The following is a 24,482-nucleotide window of genomic DNA, read 5'->3' as shown; positions in this document are numbered from 1 at the left end:
GATCAAAACATAGATTACACAATATAATGAAAGACATTTTATCGTCTACAGCTATCGGAGTTGTATTCGCAATCGGTGCTGACGGTCTACCACGTGGGCCAGTCGGATTACGGCAAGTACGAGTGTCAGGCGCATAACAGTGTAGGCCACGCCTCCGAATCCATCGCCCTGGACGTGACCTCACCTCCGGACGAGCCCTCCGACCTCGAGGCCGTGAACGTGACCCACGACAGCGTGACGCTCGTATGGAAGCGCGGCTTCGACGGCGGTCTGCCCACCTCGCATCAGATCCGCTGGCGCGAGGCGCGAGACGACGAGGCCAACTACCGCTACCTCGACGTCTCGCCGGGCAACTACCGGGCGGTGGTCGAGCACCTGGCTCTCGGCACTTACTACGTCTTCAGCATCCGAGCCAAGAACTCCAAGGGCGAGAGCCCCTTCCTGCCAGATCTCCTGAAAGTTCAAACACTACGTGAGTAGATTATTTTATTATTAAAATGCTGGTAAAAGCGATGCCACTGGCTTTTTGTGCATTTTTTGGATTAGTGGGTGTAAGCGTCGGTTTCACAGTCGCTTTGGCAAAAATCGGGTACATTGGTGTGGATGCTCGCTGGGCGAGAAAGGCGTTTTTTTTTTCTTAACAAAGACCTCACAGTTTGTAGCTAATCAGGTTTTTTTCGTTAAAGCCTATGAATGTTTTAAACATTTTTCAAATACTGTATAAATTGGAATCAGAAAATTAGTATTGTTATCAAAAATAGTTATGCATTTATGTCAATTGACATGTACTGAAATGTCAATAATATGTATGTTTTGTTGAGCACTATACATTTCCTATTACGTACAAAACATATCATAATACACAATAGAGGTTGGAGTTTCATTTTCATATCGCACATAAATAAATTATTGACATTTTCGAACTTGAGTAATATGTATTGCATTAGTACCTGATTTTTACCAAAGACTTGAATCAAATTATGTACAAAAGATAAATATAGGTTTTGTTAATACACGATAGTCAAAAATCGATAAATGAATTATGAATAATCATTGAATTTTATTTTAAATTGTCATGACAGAGAAATAGAAAGAGAGATGATTACGTAATGAAGAGAATTCGCAATTTTAACTGTAATCGATAGCTGTGTTGAATGTCTTTCAAAATTAAATACCCAAATGATTATTCATAATTAAAATGTAATATGATAATTGAGTCCAATATGATATTAAATAGTTTCCAATTTCATGTTATATATTTTAAAAGAGTAATATAGCTATGGAACCTTATCATGTAGAAATAGAAGACGTAGAATTTATTGAAAGTAATTTATAATTTGTAAAATTTGGTAATCAACCGTTTGGAATTGGATGCAGATATTGAAGTATATAATCATATGTAATTGCAGCTGGTTTTTACCTTATATACAAGTATTAATTATCGATTCATCAATGCTTAAATACATCGTCCATTAAAGATGTCCAAACCTCATTTATCTCAAATGTATTTCATCATCAGTGTACAGTCGTTTTAACAAATACATCCAGTACATAAATTCCTTTAATGTTTATGGCTCAAGTTACATGCTGTGCTTATTAATTAATTGTCAATTTGTGCCGGAAAATGGAAAGGCTTAAATTGGATTTGCGAACGAGTCAATTATAATTTGAAATACCTTTGTACTAAAGCTATAGAGAAAATATTTCCGAATTTGCCTTGAAGTGATAAACAGTTTATCAACGAGAAAAAGAGTCATACCGAAGAGTTGAAACAAGCAATATATATCCAGCAAGTAAAGACTTATTAAGTAAAAGCGCTTAAACACGGCGAGAGCAAAACATTGAGCCGGCTAAACGTCAGCTACGATAAACCGGCGGCGCTCGCTCGTGAGATATAAGCTCCGGCTTCTGGCATGCATGCGCAAATCTCTGCACACTAGTCGTTGTTGGGTGACGGGGGCATTTCTGCTTGGGTTGCAGGTGAGGCACCGCCCAACGAATTGATCGTCAGCGAGATTAATTCCTCCTACATCATCGTAATTATCATCGCTGTATCCGCCTGTGCTTGTCTCCTCATTGCCACGCCCATAGTCTATACCGCCTTCGTATCGAAAAAGAAGGCCCAACGCTCTGGTAATTATTCACCCTGTTCTTTGTCTTTTTGTTTGCGAATGGCATCTAGGTCCCGACGCGGCCGAGAATCTCACGCCCGACGTGCTCAAGGAGCGGGGCGAGAGCCCGATGAAGTACATTTACACGATCGCCGCCACCTCGATCGTCTTTTTTATTATTAATGTCTTCATCATGTTGTGGTATATCGTGAGAAAGAAAAACAAGGATCGTAAGTCATGCATCAATTTAAACACGAATTTATCGAAGAACACCTGCCCTCGTTCAATTGTGATACATTTTTTGTCCCACCTTTTCATTTTTTATCACTCGTGAAAATCAGTATTTATACGATACATAACTCTCTGAACAATCGAAGGCACTTTTGAATAAGTTACTGCACAGCTGCTGCTGCAGAACTGTCGATAAAACGTCCGTTAATCGAAACGCTTTATTATCTTCCAGGCATAAATAAATCTCAGACGGCGGACATGTACGCGCCGTCGACGGTGAACGGCGACACGATGACCGGCGAGTTGAGCTCGGTGTCAGACGAGAAGAGCGACGTCAACTTCGACGCTAACGATTACGTGGTCAGTGCGATCAGTCAATATGTTCTAAGTAACAAGTAACTCCGGAGGGTAGGTTTGAGTTCTGTTAACCCTTTTCATTTTCATCCCTTGATTTTTATTTTATTTTTACTTTCTAAATTCTTGTACAATGATTATTAGACTGCTTATGATTCGCACACTTATACTTCTTCCGTTGGTTCGTTATTTTTTACTCTGTCAATTAATAATCTTATATTTCCCGTAGATCCCGTAAACGAAATTTCTATCTCTCCGTCCTTCTCTACTCTGTTCTTTCAGCCAAACGCTTATATCCTCCGGGGGTTAGTATTAGAACCGATCGATTATCGATATCACGTTTGCTTTTTCATTCCGCAAGAAGCATGCGTCTACTGCTACTCTTGAAACTTTGATAATCTTTCCGAACGACGTCTATAAGAATCAAAAAGCAAACGTACCTTATTCAATATATTACTAACTTGCATGAAAAAAGACGATGGCATCATACGCAAGAGATGATACCAGTCACCTGAGAAAAAAAAGCAATGTACATAGCATTTGTATGGCAAAGGCGACCGTCGGTCGAAAATCGAAAATTCTCTTCCACATTCACACCGAAATATTGCTCGCACACCTCATCGCATAAAATGCCATATGTACTGCACACGATCAAAATAAAAATCAAACCGACCAGCAAGTCGACAAAGAAAGCTTGCAACTACTTAGAAAGTTGTGGAGCCGAGAAAAAGCACGCCTCGAATGTATGTTTTGCCCTGAACAGGACGAGGGGCGCAAGACCGCGGCGAGCACCTACCTGATAGACCCGACGCTGCCGGACTACGGCAAGAGCGGCCTGGAGATGCAGGTCCACCAGCAGGGCACCCTCAACCGACGAAGCAATCACCTGCCTAGCATGATGAACATGGACTCGCCGCCTCAGCGCACCACCGCCAGTGGTACACTATCCGGTGCGTCACCCATCCAAATCATCAACGCTACTACTACTACTACTACTACTACTACTACCGATACTACTACCGATACTACCACTGCTATGCGCACCGACAATCTGATGCCTAGGTGCCCGAAAACCTCTCGAGATTTAACGTATATATCGCTCTTGGTGTCTTTACTCACGAATCACTGGCCAGATCCGTTTTCTATTGCATATTATTAATTGTATTGTATATTACCCATTATGTACCGTAGACACATGCAGTTTCATCGCCCGCCCGCACTGTCATTCGCATTCAAGCTTGCGGACATGCTCATTTTATGCATATAAGATCGACAAGCTATATGCTGTATCTGGCATGAACATGCGATGATTTTAGATGAGAGAGAGAGAGAGAGAGAGAGAGAGAGAGAGAGAGAGAGAGAGAGAGAGAGAGAGAGAGAGATATCAGTTGCAGTCACACATCGCTGTGTTTGGCTTTCACACTTGAGTTTTTTTACCACTTTTCACTAATGGTCTGGCCAGATCTGCCCCCCTGCCTTCCGAATGTAACTGTTATTGACTTGATGCGTTTCATTGACCATCACGCGTTTTTTCAACTGTTCACCTTGCAACCCACGGCACTTGCAATGCGCGCTCATTTCTCACTTGATTGCGATTCGTCTGATTTTTTCGTTCAATTTCACATACTTTTATTTTCCATAGAGTAATAATAGTTTATAGTGCGCTTCTTTTCGGATATATCACTTGGAATTATAGTGGTTCAGCGAACTTTGTTATAATTCGATACGCCGCGAAATAACGACGTTCCGCTGAATTAGTTTCCTTAAGTGGCATATATGCCCAGTGCCGCGGTTCTATTCAATTATATCGAGAGTAACGCCGCCCATCATATATGCAGTTTGAAAGTAAAAAGTGTCGGATTTCTCAAATCAAGGATAAACGAGCGAATTCGATCGGAGTGAAAGTCCAATTATACACAGGTAGAACGTACTTACGATACGTACTGCCGATTATCATTTCTCGCTGTCCGTATTTCTTTTTCTGGAGGAGATACGGCTGTAAGCAGAGCATGAGAAAAAAGATTGAGGGCTTCTCGCTTCGTTAGTTTATACGATTACGCTCGGAAAGAGTAATTATTATTATCATTATGAGATGGCAGAGAGGAAAGGCACACGCGCGAGCTGATATACCATGCTTGTGAGGTTTTTCGCTATAATTTTTGCATGTTCGTTTTTGTAAACATTACTCCTGACACGCATTACTTCACATTTATCATGAGAAAATTTTTTGTGAGTTCTGATAATTAATGTTTATAAAAATAAATGTAATAAAATAATGTGCCCTGGAAAGAGATGCCTGTAGGCATTCGGACTACAATATAAGAAGAGTAACGCATCTATCGATATCTATCGATTGACAATCGTCTGTATGCATCTCTTTCTGGTAAAGTATCGAATTTCGCGTAGCTTTTCGCGCAGTTGAGAGATGATTTCTAGTCATTAATTAGAGCTACGGTTTGCTGAGGAATCATTGCATCACGACGGTTTTCGTGACAGAAACGGCTTTCGAAAAACTTGTCTTAGCGCGCGCGACGATTCGACCTCCTTGTTCAATCGAAAGTGAAGAAAAACAGGAGTCGGCGCGTAGAAAGTAGTGACAGCCGAACTGTGTCAGAGACGCAATAACGATCCGCGCGCACCGGCTTTTCGATTCAGCAACTGCGCGTAAAAAGCTACTAGTCCTGCTTCTGATAGTGTTCCGAGCAAAGTTGTTAAAGTCCTCCCCGAATAACGCATTTCGCTTGTGATTTTCAGCTTCGAAGTCGAGCTACATAGGCAATCCGAGCCCTGCTCCACCCTCCGACGTAAATTTCTACAGCGTGGAGGTGGAGAGCGGTCGCTTTATGGGATATGAGTCGAACCCGAGCCCGGCCCCAGCCTCGACGATCCTCGAGGGCCCGGGCCCGGGCGCCTACTATCCTTCCCTCAGTCCTGCCTCCGGCCACCACCATCACCAGCAGCAACAGCAGCAGCACCAGCTCAACCAGCAGCTGCAGCACCAGCAAGGGGGCAACAGCGCGGTGGGCCTCGGCAGCCACGGGACGAGCCTCCTGATGGGCGTGGGTGGCCTCGGCGGCGGCCTTGGCTTGGGCTCCGGCATGGGCACGCTGACCAGGACGCGGACCCTGCCGCGGCCTGTGCCCCCCCCAGACGTCACTGTTATGACTGCCGGAACAAAGTCACCTCTGCCGCCGACGGTACCCCCCCCGCCAGCTACATTTGCACGTGCGGCCCCCATCCCCGGACATTCCCACGGGCACCCATTGTCAACTTTCACATCGACGCCGCAGTACTCTGATATTGACGGGCACCTCGTCTGAGCTCGCCGGGATGCCACTGAGATGATGTAGCAGCCCGACTGCGACTGCGACAGCGACGAGGACAGCACCAGGCTCTAATGGACGACTACTGATGCTGCTGCTGCCGCCGCCGGACTCTATAGTTTCGGCGACGTCGTCGTATAGATCACGATGAGCATACTACTGAATCGAGCTGGCGAAATTCAAACGGCCATTATCCGCCGCCGCGTAATCTGTCTTATCAATTTAGAAGTCGACTGAAAAAATGTCCCTTGCTTACCGATCGAGTAAGTTTTTTAAGAGTTTTACTAACTTTTTCGACCGAAATCGGCATACGAACTTTCCATTTGATACGATAATAATAGCTGCCCGCAAGCACTGATCGCGTCAATTTGAGATCGTTTTTAACGTAATTTGTACATTGCATTTCTCTTCTATATATACGAGAGCTCTTTCTTTGATAAAAGGATGTATTTATAAGCGAGCGGACAATCCTGTGAATTTTGCCAGCTATCGAACGGATGCTGGATCGACGATTTCTCCGCAAAGACGACATTAATCATGCGAAAAAAGCAACTGTGAGTGCAACGCCGCGGTTTTACGTTCGAGTGCTCGAAGATAAACGAACAAAAACATGGACACCGTTATGCGATAATGATTCGGTGAGCTTCGATAGCTTGTACAGTGAGCGATAACTTTTGCGTGTAAATACCGTGAGATTGTGAGTAAGTGAGATATTTTAGGATTTTAATATACGATAAGAACGGTTGTTCATCTATTGATCATTATTTGCTTCGTTGTTTTTAATCGTTACTTTTCGTGACGGATCTTCTCTGGAAATTTAGTGCAACCAAAGTTTTTTATAGCGGTCTCGAGATAAGTGCTGATACCTCTAAAGTCATCGAAACCGGCTCGCGACCTACGATGATTTTGGTACAACGTGCAGCTCTTCTCGAAAAGAGTATTCACCGGAATACGAAGACGTATATACGTATCGAATATCTTTTATTACAAAGTTTTACATTCGTAGAACCTTCAAGTTTTCAGAGGAGCTTTATTTTTTATTTCATCAGCTTGAGGGAAAAAGCGGGCGGACAGAGAATGATGAATGAAACAAACCACGAGGCGATTGTCACTCTTTTCAGTGTCGCTTCCGAATAAGTCAATATATTCACATTGTAAAGTTAGCGTTTAAGTACGTTTAGCGACGACTGACGTTTTTCTTAATATAAAAATAAAAATAATCCAAAGTCCAGAGTCGGTTTGCCTTCCGTATGAAAAGGTCCGCGCGAGTACACGAAATCGAGTAGGTCGTTTTGATATATAAAGTCAGGCGGGAAAAGCGTTACGGAAATCCAAAGGCGCGAGTGCAAATTAGTGCGAAACTCTGCTTTTTGAAAATTAATCGTTCGCCGGATAATCATTTGAAAGACATGAAAGTGAGTGTCTCGCTGTAGTGATATATCGTTATGGAGAAGACAATAGCATGCACGGTCTCATTAGTTGCTCGATTGTTCTGTTTTTGTTTTATTTTTCTGTTCGTATAGAGTTCAGTTTCAGATTCTCTGATCCACGTACATACACTAACACTAAAAAACGAGAACAAAATTCACGCGAATCGTTTCGAATCATCTTTTGTACATACGACCCGCCAATACGGAATTAATATTATATCCTTATATATACGAACCTATTCAACTGAGTGTTATACACATACATACATACATATATAGACATATATTTTTGCATTTATTTCTCATTCGATGATCGTTCTTGTAAATAGCGTAAGCACAAAACAACACGATGTCGACATACACATCAACGCGTTCACGACGTCTTAAAAACGTTGACGTTTATTCCTACACACAGGTATAAAAAGAATAAAAAGAAGTAATTCAATGGATCATATGAGGGTCTCGCGCTACGCCGTAGGCTATACAATGAAAAATAAACGCGCTATAGGGCATCAAAGACTAAAAGAAAAGAGAGTAGGAGAAATAAAGAACCGTGTATACTGTCGCAAGTTTAAAGACGACGTAACATCGTTATCAATTTTCTTTCTTTTTCGTTTTACGTGGAAAGCCTAAGTAGTTTGCATATATATTTTTCAAAGTGAAAACAATAAAAACGTGGCGGTAGAGTATTTCCGCGATGTGGAAAAAAGTACGTGCAACTTTTGAATACGTTTTTTGGCCTATTGTAATTATACGTACATACGCGGAGTAACTACTATTCTGCGCGAGCACGCGACACCTGATAAGTTTGATGATTTTTCGTCTCTGTTTCTTCTGAAATTAATAAGAGTATATTTTTTTAAGAAGTCACAAGATTTTAGAAAAAAATTGTTTCGTGATGTGAAAATTTCTGTGATTTCGTTGTTTGGAAAACATGTGATTGATTTATATTTGTTAAAAGTGTATGAAAAACGCGTGCACTATAATAATAAAAAAAATCAGGTTTACTGGTGTCGCGCGCAAAACGTTTACGGTTATTATTGACGAAAAAAAGTTTTATGAATGGGAAGTTTGTGGAGCATAATATTGCACATACTGTTAAATTGATTATTGCGATGATTTGTTATGAAAAAAATAGTAGAAGCCTACGAAGCTTACGAACGAACACGTATTGTTGAAGTAGATAAAAAAAACGATAAAATAAATAAAAAATCAACTGTTACACGTGTGTACGAAGCCAATGAGTCACGGCTTAGACTGATGATTTATGGTGAAAAAAGCAAAGTGACGAGATGTAGAGTAAAACGGGAGAAATAAACGTATGCTCAATTAGAGAACATGTTCGCGCATAATTAAGAGGTTCTATTTACATATACATGTTTTATATTTGTAATTAACGAATCATCTATTAACTTAAACAATACAATACCTGAAAGCGTGAGAGAAAAGAAAGAAAAACAACAATTTCTTAGACTATGTGGTCTCCAGAGTATTTGATTAGAAGTGCTAGAAAAATGTTAAAGAAAATGAAAGTGCGTTACGTTGAGAGGAAATATAATAGAATAAGTAGTAACAAATGTTGATAAAAGGATTTGAAATTTTTGGCTGTATCAACTAAGTTTCTTGCGTTCTAAAACCTTCGTCAAAAGTTTTTCTACGATCTTTTTGCGAAGGAAACACTGCTAGAGTTTTAAAGACTGTAACTCGAAGTTTTAAATGTTATTACGGTCGCGCTTTGAATTTCTGAAAAGAAAATGTTGAGTTCGAGTATATGAGGTAGGTTTTTAAAAAGAATGCACCAAAAATTTAGTTGCCATAGCTAAAATTTACGACTCCAGACACATTTGTAATTCGAAATCTGTTTTCTCTAGGCGGAACGAAAATTAACGGAGTAGTGAGCGAGCGGATATACGTCCACAAGAGTACCTTGGAGATGTACATACTATCTAATATAATACGGCACGATATTTGATATTTTACATGATAGCAAAGAAAAAAACTAATAATTCTGTTGATTATTCTAAGACATAGTCAATCCTAATTATACAATCATTAAGATTATGAGAGAATGTGCAAGAGCGTGAGAACGTGTGAGACGAAAATTAATCATTTTAACTTGTAAATAATGTACATAATTGATTCTTAGATAGATATTGAAAATTGAAACACGCATTACGAATTAAATATATCAATAAATACGAAAAAAGTGGAGGATAAGAAAAGATCGAGAGCTTTTGTAATAAGTAAAATATAGGGTCGATGTTTTCATCGCAAACTTTGCATCTTCGCGCGATTTTTTCTTCGTCGAAAATACTCATCGTATGTGGTGATGGTGGTGGTCCTTTTTAATAAACAGAAAACACATGAAATAATTAATACTGCGTATTATCGAATGGAAATGACGGGAACGAATGTATAAGTGCACAGGTGAACGCGCAAGTAAACATTAAAAAATAAAAAACTATGTAATTTACTAAAAGTGTGTATTGTGTATAAAAAATAATGTGGATATATCGAATAACGAATCGCATTAACATCGGGCTTTCGGTCCGAGCCCTTTTCCAGTTACAAAACTCGTTCTCACGTTAACTCGATGAAAAAAATAAGAAAAAACCTTAATGTAAGCGAAAAAAAATGATAAGGCACTACTATACATACGGAAAATGCGCTGTCGTCTGTTTCCGAATGCAGAGCCAAACAAGAAAAATTATCTTCACTTTCTTTGTTCAATCGGTTGTTCGAAATAGTATATCGCAAACAATGCACTGACTGTACGATTTTTATATCAGCAATTTTATCACTTTTTTTCGCCACAATTTTCGAGCTGTTTTTATACACTGTTGTTGAAACACCTTTCCGCGAGGATTTGAGTTTTGATACTACCAGAGATTGTAAAATTTTAATCACAGCACTGGTCTAGAAAGGATTTGTATTCACCACAAGATTATACACGATCATAAATTGTATCCACAATCATATCCACCGTTTGATGGCAAAAAAATGGAAGTCTATAACATGACCGTATTTTAAAACAAAGTTAAAACTCTGAAAGTACGAGGTCATGTGCTGAGAAAATGAGATTATATCACAACGTAGTTTGGCCATTTATGATCGCAGTATGAATCTTTTTTAGACTAATACACAGGTCAAAAAGGAAAAAGACAACTTTTCGAACAGAATGTTCTCTTCTATAACGAAGCTGCCGTATAATCAGACAAAGAGAGATTAACGTGTTATCTTCGGTAGTTCGTACAATGATTCGCCGATCTCTCAAACTTATTCCTTTTTTGCCCGCACAAAAACCCTGTTGGTTCGGTACGTGCGAACGCTTCCACCTATGTGCCAATACATTAAGTAAATGTTTTTCGATGTGTAATGTAAAAGACAAAACAAAACAAAAAAAATCACGTGTGAGATGTGCGCAAAGACAGACGTTTTCATCATCAAGCTCGTTTATATCCGTAAGTATTCCGTGTAAGCAAAGATTTAAAAAAAGTGTAAATCCTCCGTCTTAATTAAGGGAATAAAAAAAAACTAAGGAAATGAATGGAACAGTAATAATCTCAAGGACACTCGTGCGATATCATAATGATACGCCGCGCGGAGAGGGGAAAAAGTGCAAGAGATATAATGAGAATGAACGAGAATGAGAGAAAGAAGGTGAAAAAGCTCTTCGATATGATGAGAAACTTGTATAATATAATTAACAAAAAATTCATCGTACATTAATTATTGTACATATATATAGTATTTTTACATTCTAATTCTAAATTCCATTTCCGATTCTAAATGGTACAGTACAGCTCTGTGTGCTTCGCCTGTCATCTTTGCATTATTACGCTACGTCGGAGAAATTGATGTATTCTTTTTGTTTTCCTTCCAAAGGAAAGTCACTGTCAGTTCGATATGTTTCTTTCAATATTATATACGATAATTTAACTATTTAAAAAAAAAACGTGTTACGTTATCTTTAACGATAGTCCGTAAGAGAAATATTATTTGTTTAATTTGAATAAGCTGTTACTCGATAATTTGTATATTATGACGATTTGTGTTATTCGCGATAAAATGAAATGTCGATCAATATATAAATTGTACATCTAAACACCTTCGCATTTTTCTTACACCGCCGATGCAAAGTCGAATTGTTCGCGTCCTTCGTATCAACGTGTGACGATTTTCGTTATAGCTCGGACATAGCGAGTAAAAGAGTAAGGAACGACGAATTTCTTTGTATTTTTCATTGTGTCAACGCTGTAACTACGAAACAAATGCACGAAGGCAGAGTGAAGCTTAACACGCTAGTCCTTAATTTAAAACCAAAGTACGACGAAGAAAATTACGTATAGCTTTTAAGCGAATCTCAAATTAATGAAAGGAAACGAAGAAAAGACGAAAAAAATAAACAAGGAAACGTCACACACACACACACACACACACACACACGTACACTTTTGTGTCTTCGCGAGCAAAAAAAAATGAAGAGAGCGGATCTGTAATATGATTATTATATTTAAATGATTCAATCATTGTAAGTAGTTAAAGGGAAAGAGAGAATCTGAAATAAGCATTTAAGCCGCTAGACATTTAAATAAGCCACCTATTTTACACGTACGTTTACTTACAATCAACTTCTTCTTCTTTTTTTTTAATTATTATTACTTATTGTAACTTTTTTTATTACACGACGATTTGTACGTTACTTTACACATATATGGTTAGCAATACGGAATCTGTCTCTGTACATTGTTTTTCTATTGCGACTATTAAAAGTAATTAAAAAAACATTCATCAAGCCTGTCCGTCATTTCAATTATACCAGCACCAAAAGCGATCCTCCGAAGAATTTCACGTCGCGAAGGAAGTACAAGTAGGAGCGACTTTTGAAAAGTTGAATAACTTTTCGAATTTGTGTAAAATACAGCGAAAAGTGAAACCCGCGCAAACACGTAACGGACATCTCACGCGTTAACAACGAGGAAGGAAACAATCTCGAATATGTGTTCTAATCTTCTGGCGCCTTGTCCTGTACTCCAATTAAAAAAGCCCCGGTTATTACTTCCAGCTTTCTCTCCCGCGGGGATACACACAAAATTCCGACGGACACGCGCATTCTTCCTGAGCTCTCCCATAGATATATACTACGAACGAAATCGAGCGGAAAAAGGGAGGAGCGCGTGCTTTCTTCGTTTAATTGTCATTCAAGCGGCGCGACCGCGCGCACGTAGGTCCATTCATTTCGCTCTCGCGCATACAGTCAACTCTTGTCTCGGACTCCAGATCTCGGACTCTCCGAATAAATCTACATCGTCAGCGCGAAGGATCGGCATTTTCCTTTCCTTTGTTTTCCCGCGAGCGCGAAAGCAGCTTTTTCACTTTTGCTTTTTACCATATATACCCGCACGCAGCGTCGCGGCCTGCCGGACAAGTCTATGTAAATAGGTATACTCGCTGCGCACCTGCTCGTGCATTCGAAGTTATATACATTGCGCGGAATCTCGCGGGTGAAAATTCCATTTGAATTTCAAAGCCCGCTGCTACACACGGACGCGGCTCTCATATCTTTGAAAACGCCGGGGGCCGCGAATCGCAAATGAGCCGTTATATTAGGATTCCGTCGATCCGCGCGCGGGAGATTAGAAAATCAGAGTATACGACGTTAGGGGACCGATCGTGCGGTGAATTTGTGGGCTGTAATGCGAGAGCGATTTTAGAGAAGAAGAAAAAAGCGGAGTGCACAGCTACCGTTTCTCTTTTTCGCCGATGCGAGAAATTGTTTTCTCACCCGCGTGCGCGCGCCGAGTTTTTCGTTTTTTTGTTTACCTCGTGTATGCATCTACATATATTTACACGCCGTATGTATACGTATATATAGATACAGCTATGAGTAGGAGGCGCGTGCGCGAGTTAAGTAGCGCGTGGCTAACGAATTAATTTAATAAAATGTTCACACTGTCAACATTGCCAAGCACGTATTCAGTCATTCATTTCCTCGCTTTCCCACATGCGAATCGCCTCCATCACCCTGAATAACTTATCATCCTTGCACGAGCCAACTTATCTCGTCTCGCTCTTCCGAGCGTCGAAAAGCGCAGTTTCTATAATATAATCCGCCACACGTAGACACACACACGCGGTGCTTGGAGTCAAATGCTCGCGGAGTATCCGCTTGAACGGATCGACGCTAGAAATCTCGATTCATCTCGCACGCGCAGTTTCACTCGCGTTTTACCACCAAGTGTAAAAATGGAAAGTCGTCTACTAGTAGACTGTATGTATAGATCTCCTTTCGCCGGTACGCGCGCGAGTCCGCAATGCGTAATTGCAGCCGCTGCGACCGTGACCTTGGCACTGCTAATGAGAGCAAGTAGTGCGCGAGAGATACCGATTTATCGAGTTCTCCGCGTAGTACGTGATCGGAGATAGCCGATGACGGTCGTTGCACTCGCTAGCTTGGACTTTTATACTACTTTTCTCGAGCCTCTATTATGGTTGTAAATTGTTTTTGATTTACGACGGCTCGCTGTGCAGTGCTGAGTTATTCAATGCGATAAATACGAGCTGCTCAATAACGCCTTTCTCTCGTCGACTCTCGCCTACAAATTTTATACCCGTTGTTGGGCTCGCGTTGATTGGAAATTCTTATTCATAGATGACCGCCGCGATCGTGGGAAAATTGAGTAACGGTGTCATCGAGTGAACACTTTCAAACGAGTGTAAACCTTTTTCATATGCGCTCGACGATCATTTTTCAGCTGGCGATAACAAAAACGACAATACGGCTCATCTTCCGGGAACAGCCGTAAACCCCCCCCGAAAAGCAAAAGTTTCTCCTATAAGCGCACGCGCGCGTAAACGAAAGTCCCTGGGAAAATAGAAAAAAAGCGCACGAGCTCCTCCTAAAAAGTGAATTTTGTTCTCTACTTACGAAACGCCGGCGTGTAATTGCCCGCGTTTCTCAGGGGCCATTAGTCTGTAGCGAAGTGTCATTTTTTTTTTCTCGTCAAAGATCTCCGCAGCGGCTTTCCCCGCGCGTTTATTATCTATACGTGCGCAGCGCCGAGCGCGTGCGTATAGTGGACGTGAACTTGAATCAGGTTGAGCCGCGAGTTGCTGTGCAGCAGAGCAGCGGGCATATCCCTACTCTTTTATGGTCTTTCTCCGCAGCGGCGGCCAATGTCCCGTACGCCGCGCGGAGTTTGAACAGGAGTAGGATACGGCCTTCGGGAGAGGGAGAGATGCTCGAGCTACGGGGGTATAAAATGGTAATGCGCGATATTTGGAGGTCAGTCGGTGTTGGGATATATTGCCGGCAGTTTGGAGCAGCGAGTTGTTGAGTTTTTCTCCAAAGTTCTGGATGACAGTGTAGAGTGAAGGTGTATTTTTTGGCAGTGAACGAGAGAGAAGTTTACTGGTATACCGTCGTCATGTTGCCTGTGAGTTTTTGCTCGTTTTTTAATTGAGTTATCGGACGCGCCGAGTGAATTTGAATATCTTGAGTAGATCGAGTCACGCTCGGTGGGACGCGAGAAATACAGTTTTTTTTTAGATCTGAGTTAAGGCGCTTTGGTAATTAAGACCGGAAAGCCGAAGTAGTAACGTTTTCGCACTATTTTTTCAAACTATAAATGACTCAATTCATAAAATGAAATTCTATAATTTTAGTATTGATTTAAATATTATACTAACATGCGTAACTCATTGGTGCATGAAATGTTTCCAGATCACTTTCGCGGCCCTTTGCGTGGCCGTAATATCAGCCGAGTCTTCATCAGTCAGCAGTAAGTACCAGCATCACGAAATTACAGATTACATTGCTTGTAAGAAAAAACACGTGACATGCATGAGGACTGCACGTACTTCGTTCGATAAACAACGCATTAAAGTATTAGAAAGTTAAACTAAAACAAAATGAAAAAGCATCGTTGCTTCTAAGAAAGCAATAGAAACTTAATAATCATCAGTTAGCTCCGATGACACAGGCAATTAATTTCACGTCTACCGAGGAAAATTGCCGTGTAACGCAACTTACGCACAGTACGATTTGCGTGAATTATAGCATATCGGTAACCACTCGTATAACAGCTTCTAAGCGTATAAAAAACAAAACACACATATCGCGCGCGATAAAGAGATCAAAAAATCCGGACATCCGATAGACGTCTGTAAACGTTTCTCTCTCAGCTGCTCCACTTTCCCGCAGGCATATAGTCTCAGCTCGCCCCCCGTGTAATTACATGCACGACACACATGCTCGCGCAGGAAAAAGGAAAATCCAGGCGGCTCGCGCCAGGTGCCAAGAAATCCAAGCGCTGCTTTCTCGCGTGTCTGCATCTTATATGGGATATGTACAGAGAAAAAATGCGCTTTTCACGCAGAGCGACTGGAAATCACTCTCGTTGTAATTAAAGGCGCGCAGCGGGAGAAATCTCCCCGACAATGCGGCGATCGGTATATCGATTCGTCGCGCCGTCTCCGGATCGCTTATATCGGTATCTAATATCGTATACGTATATATAATCATAACTCGGCGGTATTTGTGCTCGTAAACACCGAGTTTGTCTGTAAGTGGTACCTTGGTGAATCTGGAGCAGGAAAAAAGGCTACTCGCGGGGACAATGCAGGAAAAACAAACAAGTAGAACGAGTCGAAATCAGCCCTGACGCAACGCGGGTTTTACGAGCTTTCGAAGAAAAGAGGCGAACAAAAGTAGCGCGCGCATATCCGGACGTTTGCACTCCTTTCTTTACGGTTATCAGCGAGAGCAGCAGAGCCGAGGACGATAACCGTTTTCTTTTGTCCGGCAGGTTACTCCGCGAGTCCGAGTAACGCGCGAGACTACGAGTACAGCGGAGCGAGCTATCACGCCGGCGGTAACAATAAGCCAGCGCAGTATGCCGCCGAGGCTTACATCACCACCGGAGGCGGCTCGGCCTATGCCAAGAGCGACTCGCGCTACTCCGTCGAGTCGTCCAGCAGCGACAGGTGATTTTCGGTTATCGAAGAATATTTTTTTAACAATTAATTCGTCTATTTAACGCAAACGGTTTTTGCGAACTGCCACAGTAACGATCCACGGGCCAGTGCAACAAGCAGCTTCTACAAGACCAAGTACGGCAACGAAGCGGTGATCAACTCGCTGCGCCCGACGGCCTTCCACGCGTCCTCCTCTTCCTCGTCCAATTCCCCGTCGTCCTCGTCGTCCTCGTCCTCCGGCTCCTCCGACCAGTTGAACCCGAGCCACTACGGCAGTTCGGACTACAGCTCCGGATCCTCTCGCCCCTCGTCCTCCTCCTCGTCCTCGGGTCAGTCCCAGTACGAGGGCGCCTCGAGCTCGGCCGCAGCCGCCGACTACACCGCCATGGCCTACGGCGAGCGCAGTCCATCGGAGCACCATCACCCGCACCACCACTCCCACATCTCGGGTCCGGTTTACAGCAGTGCCGCTGCCGCCGAGCTGGCCGCCGGAGTCTCGACCGGACCGAGCGGACCGACGGTCTACACCAGGGAGTACTCCGGCAGCTCCGGGCTCGGCGAGTACGCCCACCAGGGCAGACCCACGAGCTACAGCCACGGGTAAGCGCGACACCTCTACGATTTTCGCATCGATTCAGCGAATATAATATTTCCATCTGATCCCATACAGAGGCCCGTCATCCCTCTCCGCGAGCGAGTACCCGTCCCCCCAGCACGCTCACCCCCAGTACCACCACCATCACCACCAGCCCCAGCACGCGGCCTACACGAGCGACGAGTACCCGTCCCAGCCGATGCACTCGGCCCCTGCTCACCCCTACAAGAGCTACGTGATGAGCAGCCCCTCCTCCTACCCTCCCAAGTACCAGTCGGTCTTCGGCGCCCTGAAGAGCTTCTTTGGCGGCGGTTCCGACGCGGCGCCCAGCGCCACCCACGCGTCCTCCTACCCGTCAGGCCCCAGCTACTACTCCTCGCCCAGCATGATGCACGCTGCCGCTGCTCACCATCACCCGGCGCCTAGCCCCTACTCCGGGATGCCGTCGTCCGCGGCAATGAGCTCCGGCGGACCCGGTTACTACTTCGGACCTGGGTGAGTTTCTTTCTTTTTTTCTTTTATCAATGAGGTAGAAAAGTGAAAGCGAGTGTATACTATGCGGGCGAGCTGTAGATAGACTCGTCCGACTAGATTCAACTATGTTCTACTGCGCGCGGTGAGAAAAATCGGTAGAGCGGCGATTACACTCCTCTGTATGCGTTAATCTGTGAATTGAAATAATACAGTTATTGGAATTGGATTATCGTTTCAAATTTCAGACCCTCCGCGTCCAACTCGATCTACTCCAAGAGCTATCCATCGATGCGCTTCGTCTCGGGCTACGGTAGCGGTGCAGGTGTCGGTAGCAGCCCCGGCAGCAAGATCATCGTCGTCAGGGACAGCTCGGGTGCCCTTCACGGTCCGGGGTATCCGTCCACGAGTGCTCTCATCGGCTCACCCTCGAGCTACATGACCAAGAGCAAACTTTCGGCGTTCGCCCCAGCCGGACCAGGACACGCTTACATCTCGTCCGTATCGCCGAGCTCTCTGGTAAGCATTATGTTATCGGTATATTTTGTTATATAGCCTCAAGAATTTTACGAATCCCCTTATATGTAAATTGCAAGGCGTTGGGCTATTTTTTGCTGTATTGTAATGCAACCGTATTTTAGTTTACATGCATTTATCCTTAAAAATTGCTATTCGAGAGTTAATACTTATCGTCGGAGTGTACGATTACTGAATAAATAATTAGCGACCGCCGTAGTTATAGCATGAGCAGCTCAAGAAAGCCCAATACAAGACAGTTTTTGCATAGGTAGTAAACCATTGTATATAATACCCTGAAGTCGTAGATAGTGTTGAGGGAAGTAGTAAAGCGTCTATGCGCCACCTATCCTCGCTAACCAGAGCTCCGGAGAGTTAACAAGCAGCGGCGATGGAAGGTTGGTGGGAAGGGTCAGTCCAAAACAGATTTATTGTTGTCCACCAATCGCTTTTGATCAAACTTTTGAAAGTAAAGTTTTCTAGTTAAAATTTTTTATTTTAAATATTTCTTCTTCTATGTTGTTCATTTGGAACGTTTGAGAACGCTCGAGACTAATTAAAAATAACGGGGCTTTTTGGAGTGTTCATATAGTAAACTATCTCGGAGGTTGCTTAGTTTGTATGGACGTTATAACAATAAAAATTAAAGAACAAAATAACGAGACGAGAAAACTTTATGATCCTTTTCTTAGCAGGCCTACGCCAGCGGACCTCCCAGCAGCTCGTATCCCGGCTACTCGAGCAGCCCCAGTTTTTCATCGAGCGGACACGGCGGCAGTACCTTCCTTGGCTACTCGGCATAAAAACTTATACAGTCTAGTTTTGTGTGGAAATATTTGAATGAGAAATGCACCGCGGCGCATTTTCAACTGCTGAGTATTTTTATCTGTAAATTATTGACGTTATCACATTGTAGTCGATTGTCTCTACGCATTTGAAAACAAATTATTTTTATCGTTCGAAGGCGTACAATACGAGTGCACGCGGTATTTGTTGTGTTCTAATAATTATTAACGCTATCGATCGAATGAGTTATAATTTATACGATATCGCAACGCTGACGAAACTGGAGTCGAGATAGTTATGGCAGAGGTACGAGTAAACTTCTAGAGACTTTCAACCGTGTCCTACATGTTTGTTCAGTTTAAACTATTTTGAAAATTTTAACACGAAAGCATGAAAATCGTTACGATTCATGGATTTATACAATAAGGCTAAGAGTTAAAACTGAAAAGTACCTGACTACCGGGAAAGAGAAATTTTCCAAATGAGGGCCGATGAAAAATCCAAGATACACACTTAAATTCATCTTATGAATTATGATGTTTACCGTTCATCGGTAACGCAAACAAAATAATGAGATACAAATCAATGTCATTGTACAATCCGTGGTGTTTTATTCAAGTTTGTAAGAAAATCGACATTTTATATATTATATATCTTAATGTTTAACGACGAGAGCGAATGTTATCTTATATAAACGTGTGCTGCGGTTGCGATTGTGAATATTTATTAAACTGTACTCGTAATGCGTATGTAAATGTAACTATGTACTTCTATAGGAGCTTAGTTTTGTACTGACTTTGTTAATAAAAAAAAATTGTTGCGTTTACAGAAAAGGCACTTGTTCTCATTACAAAAGTGAAAAGTAACGTTATTTCGTCTCGCTTCGTGTCCTCTTTGTCGTTAGCTTCTCTCGAGTCCTTTCGTCTCGGGCCGAAGCCGGCGGAGTTCGCATCAACTTCGGTTTTGCTGTAAAAGCGTCCTCCTCTTCTTCCTTTGGGGCATCACTGTTGTCTATGTTCAGGGGCAAAATTTTCTTTGGCGCTTTACTGAAAGAATATTGCAGGCTATTTTATCTCGGCTTAAAAGTGAACTTTCAAAATTTCAAGAAAGTTAAAACTTTCGGATTACGCTGTTAAATTAAACGATTCACCCACATGCGCGGTTATAATCAGATCATAATTAAAGTGTTGAGATCGCAGTTATTTCAATATGCTTGAAAGTATTATTTAGGGCGTAAAGATTTATGCTAATCATATGAAATGAATTCTGCAGCGATGCATAAAGCGGTCGATCATATGCTAACTATTGAAAAATTAAGTTTTACTCACGCCACCGGTATTGTGCCACTTTTCCTCTCAGAAGCTAAAAACAAAAAGAGTGTTACATCTTAATATATACAATTTCATGTATCCGCAATGGAAACGGCAATTGTTTTAAATTACAACGTTGTTGCGTACTTTCTGTTTTAGAATCGTCGAATGTGGTTTCACTTGTAACGGTTATCATTGAGGCGTTTAATCCTGGTTTACTTTCCCTGAAACGTGAGAAAAGTAGTACACTCGTCAACATGATACGAAAGAAATGACGATGAAACTTTTTATACCATCTAATTAAAACTTTTTATAGCACTATAAACCACAGGCTGTAAAATTAATTAACAAAAAATAAAATTTGGGACTTGCCATCAAGGTAAATAGGTAACAGATCACGCCATTGTTCAAAACGACGATTACAGCTTAAAACAATAAAAATCAGCAAATCAAAAAACAAACTTTTGATTAGAATGAACAAAAATAAGCAAAACATAAAATAATACCTCACATGCTGTCACAAATATAAATTTTGAACGTTCTCTCTTACGTTCAACGTTCAACTTCCTCTTCAAACAGTAAAATAAATTTAACACGTACACTCAATAATATATGACTTTTCCAATTTCTAAGTATCAGGGATTACTAACCTGGATAGTGAATCGCTGTTTCTCCTAACGGGTATTTCTACTACTTTCTTATCAAAAACCTTATTCGATTGCGAATGAAAACTAGACACAGAATAGCACACAGCCAATAAACTCTCGCCTTGGAGCTCTCCCAATTCAACTTTAACCAAGTCATTCTCTTCTAATTCACTTTCCATCACGTCAAATACTTCCTGAAAGACAAACTTTTGCTGTAATGCCAGAAATGTAGTGTACATTCAAATAAAAAATAGTAAAAACCAAGCTTACGTCGTCTTCATCTGGAAATTCATCGTCGTCCGATAAGTTTTCTTCGCATTCTCTTCTGTGTATCTTTAAAGTATGCGCGAAGTGATTCCTACAAGAAAATACTTATTTAGTCAGTTTTGAAATTAATATTAAACTTTGTGCTGACTAATCGGTTCATCGTTACCTAAGCTCTTCACCGCTTTTTACTCGGTGGTATTCCAGTACTTCCGCAAGACGCAACTTCTTAGCTTCTTCGTTAATCTCATTATTCAGCAAAAAATTTTGTAAGGCTCCGTTTACGTACGGCAATATCTGAAAACGAAAGCGTCGATAATCGATATCCTACTTAACGCGATATTCAAGTGATACACAATATCAAGTGAAAACTCACTGCTACGTGATCGAACGTCAATAAGTTTATCATTGTTGAAATTAAAAGCGGAGCTATGACCGATGCTCTAGAACGAGCTGCACTTTGAAGCGAGAGATTCATTAACAGGGCACACGTATATTCTAATCTGTACGCTCCCATTCTGCAGTTTTCATTATGGAGATGATGTATCAGCCACTCTACTAAATTAGCTTTGACCATATAGTTCCTCTGCTGCTTCCGCAAAGACATTTTTTGAAGGGTTGCCAGCAGCATATCAAGAGTCACCGCGTCGCCGCTTCCATCGTTACAACTGTCGAGATACTTGATGATCTGCATATAAAAAAGAGTTTAGATGCAAACTTATGGCACACTGAAAGATAATTTATATTTGATACATCTACTCACAGCATTTAGTACTATTGGGCCCTGTGCCAAATAAGTACGACCAGCGCTTAAAGACGCGATCGTATTTAAAAATCTAGAGCTAGTTTGTTGAATCAAACTCATTGAAATGTCCGCATTTATTGGAGGCAAGATGTTAAATAGAACGTTTTTTGAATTTACATTTGACATAATTTCTTGAATACCCAGTAAATCTTTGTTTCTATACTCATGAATAGTTTGATCCCTATGTTGCTGTTGACTTCTAGTAAGTTTCTATCGAATAAGAAAGAACAATTCTAAATTTATGAGTTTTTTCGGCAAGTAATGTTTTAAATATTCTACTTACACGACGTAATGCTTGTAGCAAGAGCAGTTTGGTTTTCATGTCTGTACTTTTTAAGTGCAGTTTTATTTTTTTATAATCTAGTAATTTAGGCGGCACTGGAGTATTATTTAGAAGGATCGATTGCTCTTCTATGGCAGGAACATTTTTGGACGTTTCTTCTTTCGAATCAACACAAGTATCCTTTGAAAAATTACAAAGTCACCATTAGTAAGGAATTTATTATATAATCTTTCAGTTAACAACCTTACCAACCTCTGAATCAGTTTGTATATCTCTATTACTAAACCTATCTGGGAAAATTTTCATACAAGACTGTAAAATCATATCTAAATTTACAGGTTGACCTTTCACAGAAGATTCCAAAGCTATAGTCAATTCCTCTGCTATTTCATTCATCTTCTGGTAATCCTCGTGAAGTTTATGAAATCGTAATTTTAGTTTTCTATAATGCTTGTGTACATTTAACAAACGTGACTTGGTTGTATTTAGTTCATCATTGTGCAGTGCAGATTGTTTACTAGGTACAGCACAATTATTTGGAATTACAACACTCACATAATGATGTGGTTCACTGGTCAAGGAGAAACCAGTTCCAGTTTTAATACTGCTTATACGAGTTTGAGTACCTCTAAATATATAAATGTATTAATGTATTAATGGACAACAAAAAAATACATCAATTTTTTGAGTTGAGGAATATTATTCTTACTTTGAGCAAAGATTACTTTCTCCAGTGACGTGTTGATGCTGAGCAATCCAATCTTCAATTTGTTTATTTTTTATTGCTGATTGAATTATTCGATCACACAATAATACTTTGCTGTTATTTTTTGTGAGTTTGTTTTTCTGATTAGTATCTATGATAGGATGGGCATTCATTGATGGGAAGAAATTTTGATGATTAGTTGTTTCTATTTGTTCTTTGATGCACTGTTCTTTAAAAAATGTTCTACTCGTAAATGTCTCTAAATCAGTAGTTAATTCCTCCAACCATTCAATCCTAAATATTTTTTTCACTGATTCATCTTCCTGGGGATTGACAATATACGGTAAAGCAAAAAATGCCATGAATGAATTATCTTTTAATTCCAAAGTTAACTTTTGTCCATCATGAGAATTGAAAAAGTCCTCTAGTTGTTTCATACTGTCAACTGTTAATTTTGCTCGATCATCTATTTCCTGTAAGATTTGATTCAATTTAGGTTTATGAGTAATATAAAAATAATAAAAAAGGCTTTAAAGTATATCGGAAGGGAATATACCTTTTCATCATCTACAGAACTAAATTTATCAGATACATTATTCAAAATAGTAGTCACTTTGTGAGATCTGTCAGACTTGGTTTGATGCAGTTGAACAATACGTACTGGCAGAATAGCAAAATGAACCCTGAGCTTCAAAGTTAAAATTTTATACTCTATAGACTCCTTGATTTCTGATATAAATGAAACATCCCAGATCTGTAACAAAATTTCCAATCTCCAAATATCCTGTAAATTAAAAATTTTAAAAGAACAATGATGTATTCTTACATAAAAAAATGTTTGCCAATCCCCAGCTATAAATTCTGACATAATTTTATCACAGACTTTGTTGGGTACTTCGAATGAAGCATAAACATTATTTGCATTGTTATTTATTATTTGTGAAAACCTTAACTCATTATGCAAAGATCTTTTGACCAATAGTGGATCAGCCTCTTCTTCTTTATTTCTAATAATAATTCTGCAAAAATAAAAGTAAATTTATACCAAGAATAAAATGTGTTGATAACATAAAGTACTAAAATATTTACGTTTCCTCCTCGGGTCGAGAACCTCGTGGCATCTCCATTATCACTTTACGTGAAGGGAAATTACGTTTCGATTCATTATATATTCCGTAAATCGGAAATCAATAGACGAGTTATTTATAAACGAGCGAAGTGGAGCGATATTACCATGAAATCGCGATTAAAATCAGTTAGACACTGGCCAGTCGAAATATCAAAAATGAAAATCAACTGCACAATATTCCATAGTTTTTAATCAATCTCATGCGGTAACAAAGCATTCGCGTTCATTATCTTCGTGCAACTCCAGCTGATGGTTCAAAACAAAATGTAAACAAACTCATGCGGAAGTGGCGAACTCCTGAAAAATATTTTGTTTACTGTACATATTACTCGCGCATCGACACGAATGAAATTCCTACGATGACACCACAAAGTTTACGATACTCACGAAAAAATCTTCAATAGTAGTAGGATAGACCTTACGACCGCGCACACACCTGCGATGTCATCGAAACGTCATCAAACAACAACAGCGAGCGTCTGCGGCAGGATATTCAGTATTCACCCATAGCAATAGCTATAGCAGAAGCCTATAGTCTATATATA

The 24,482-nt window shown here is 40.8% G+C and overlaps 3 protein-coding genes across 5 annotated transcripts in view; 2 read left to right on the top strand and 1 right to left on the bottom strand.

Moving 5' to 3' along the window:
• The window catches only part of LOC100119248 (nephrin), a 116,212-nt gene extending 104,284 nt beyond the window's left edge, over nt 1-11,928 (top strand). Inside the window, exons 15-19 of the mRNA XM_031926454.2 lie at nt 52-472; nt 2,183-2,341; nt 2,575-2,702; nt 3,460-3,646; nt 5,451-11,928. Of these exons, the coding sequence (XP_031782314.1) occupies nt 52-472; nt 2,183-2,341; nt 2,575-2,702; nt 3,460-3,646; nt 5,451-6,016 (1,461 nt within the window). The 3' untranslated portion in view covers nt 6,017-11,928. The remainder of the gene's footprint in view (nt 1-51; nt 473-2,182; nt 2,342-2,574; nt 2,703-3,459; nt 3,647-5,450) is intronic.
• A 411-nt stretch (nt 11,929-12,339) lies between these two features.
• Nucleotides 12,340-19,626, top strand: LOC103316803 (uncharacterized protein DDB_G0271670-like). 2 transcript variants are annotated; one of them, XM_031926457.1, is made up of 6 exons: nt 12,340-15,230; nt 16,257-16,434; nt 16,516-17,025; nt 17,096-17,515; nt 17,740-18,010; nt 18,703-19,626. In XM_031926457.1, the coding sequence occupies exons 1-6, from the start codon at nt 15,095-15,097 to the stop codon at nt 18,808-18,810; spliced, it is 1,623 nt and encodes a 540-aa protein (XP_031782317.1). In that variant the 5' UTR covers nt 12,340-15,094; the 3' UTR covers nt 18,811-19,626. The 2 variants fall into 2 exon arrangements, with proteins under 2 accessions (XP_031782317.1, XP_031782316.1); XM_031926456.1 differs by having other exon boundaries at nt 18,700-19,626.
• LOC107980968 (lisH domain-containing protein ARMC9) lies at nt 19,380-24,479 on the bottom strand. Of its 2 annotated transcripts, XM_031926455.1 has the most exons (15): nt 24,325-24,479; nt 23,898-24,234; nt 23,635-23,827; nt 23,365-23,562; nt 22,812-23,281; nt 22,355-22,730; nt 22,103-22,282; nt 21,778-22,029; nt 21,391-21,702; nt 21,184-21,311; nt 21,021-21,108; nt 20,754-20,944; nt 20,251-20,327; nt 20,122-20,155; nt 19,380-19,839 (listed from the first exon to the last, which is right to left on the bottom strand). In XM_031926455.1, exons 2-15 carry the CDS (start codon nt 23,933-23,935, stop codon nt 19,662-19,664), a joined length of 2,715 nt encoding a protein of 904 aa, XP_031782315.1. In that variant the 5' UTR covers nt 23,936-24,234; nt 24,325-24,479; the 3' UTR covers nt 19,380-19,661. The 2 variants fall into 2 exon arrangements, 1 of the variants encoding a protein (XP_031782315.1); XR_004227122.1 differs by lacking the exons at nt 19,380-19,839; nt 20,122-20,155; nt 20,251-20,327 and adding exons at nt 20,476-20,528; nt 20,610-20,672.
• Between the last annotated feature and the right edge of the window lie 3 nt (nt 24,480-24,482).

Source organism: Nasonia vitripennis, chromosome 3, assembly GCF_009193385.2.
Source record: "Nasonia vitripennis strain AsymCx chromosome 3, Nvit_psr_1.1, whole genome shotgun sequence".
NCBI lineage: Eukaryota > Metazoa > Arthropoda > Insecta > Hymenoptera > Pteromalidae > Nasonia > Nasonia vitripennis.
The sequence above is the reverse complement of the archived record's forward strand: the minus strand, read 5'-3'. Positions and strand labels throughout refer to the sequence as shown.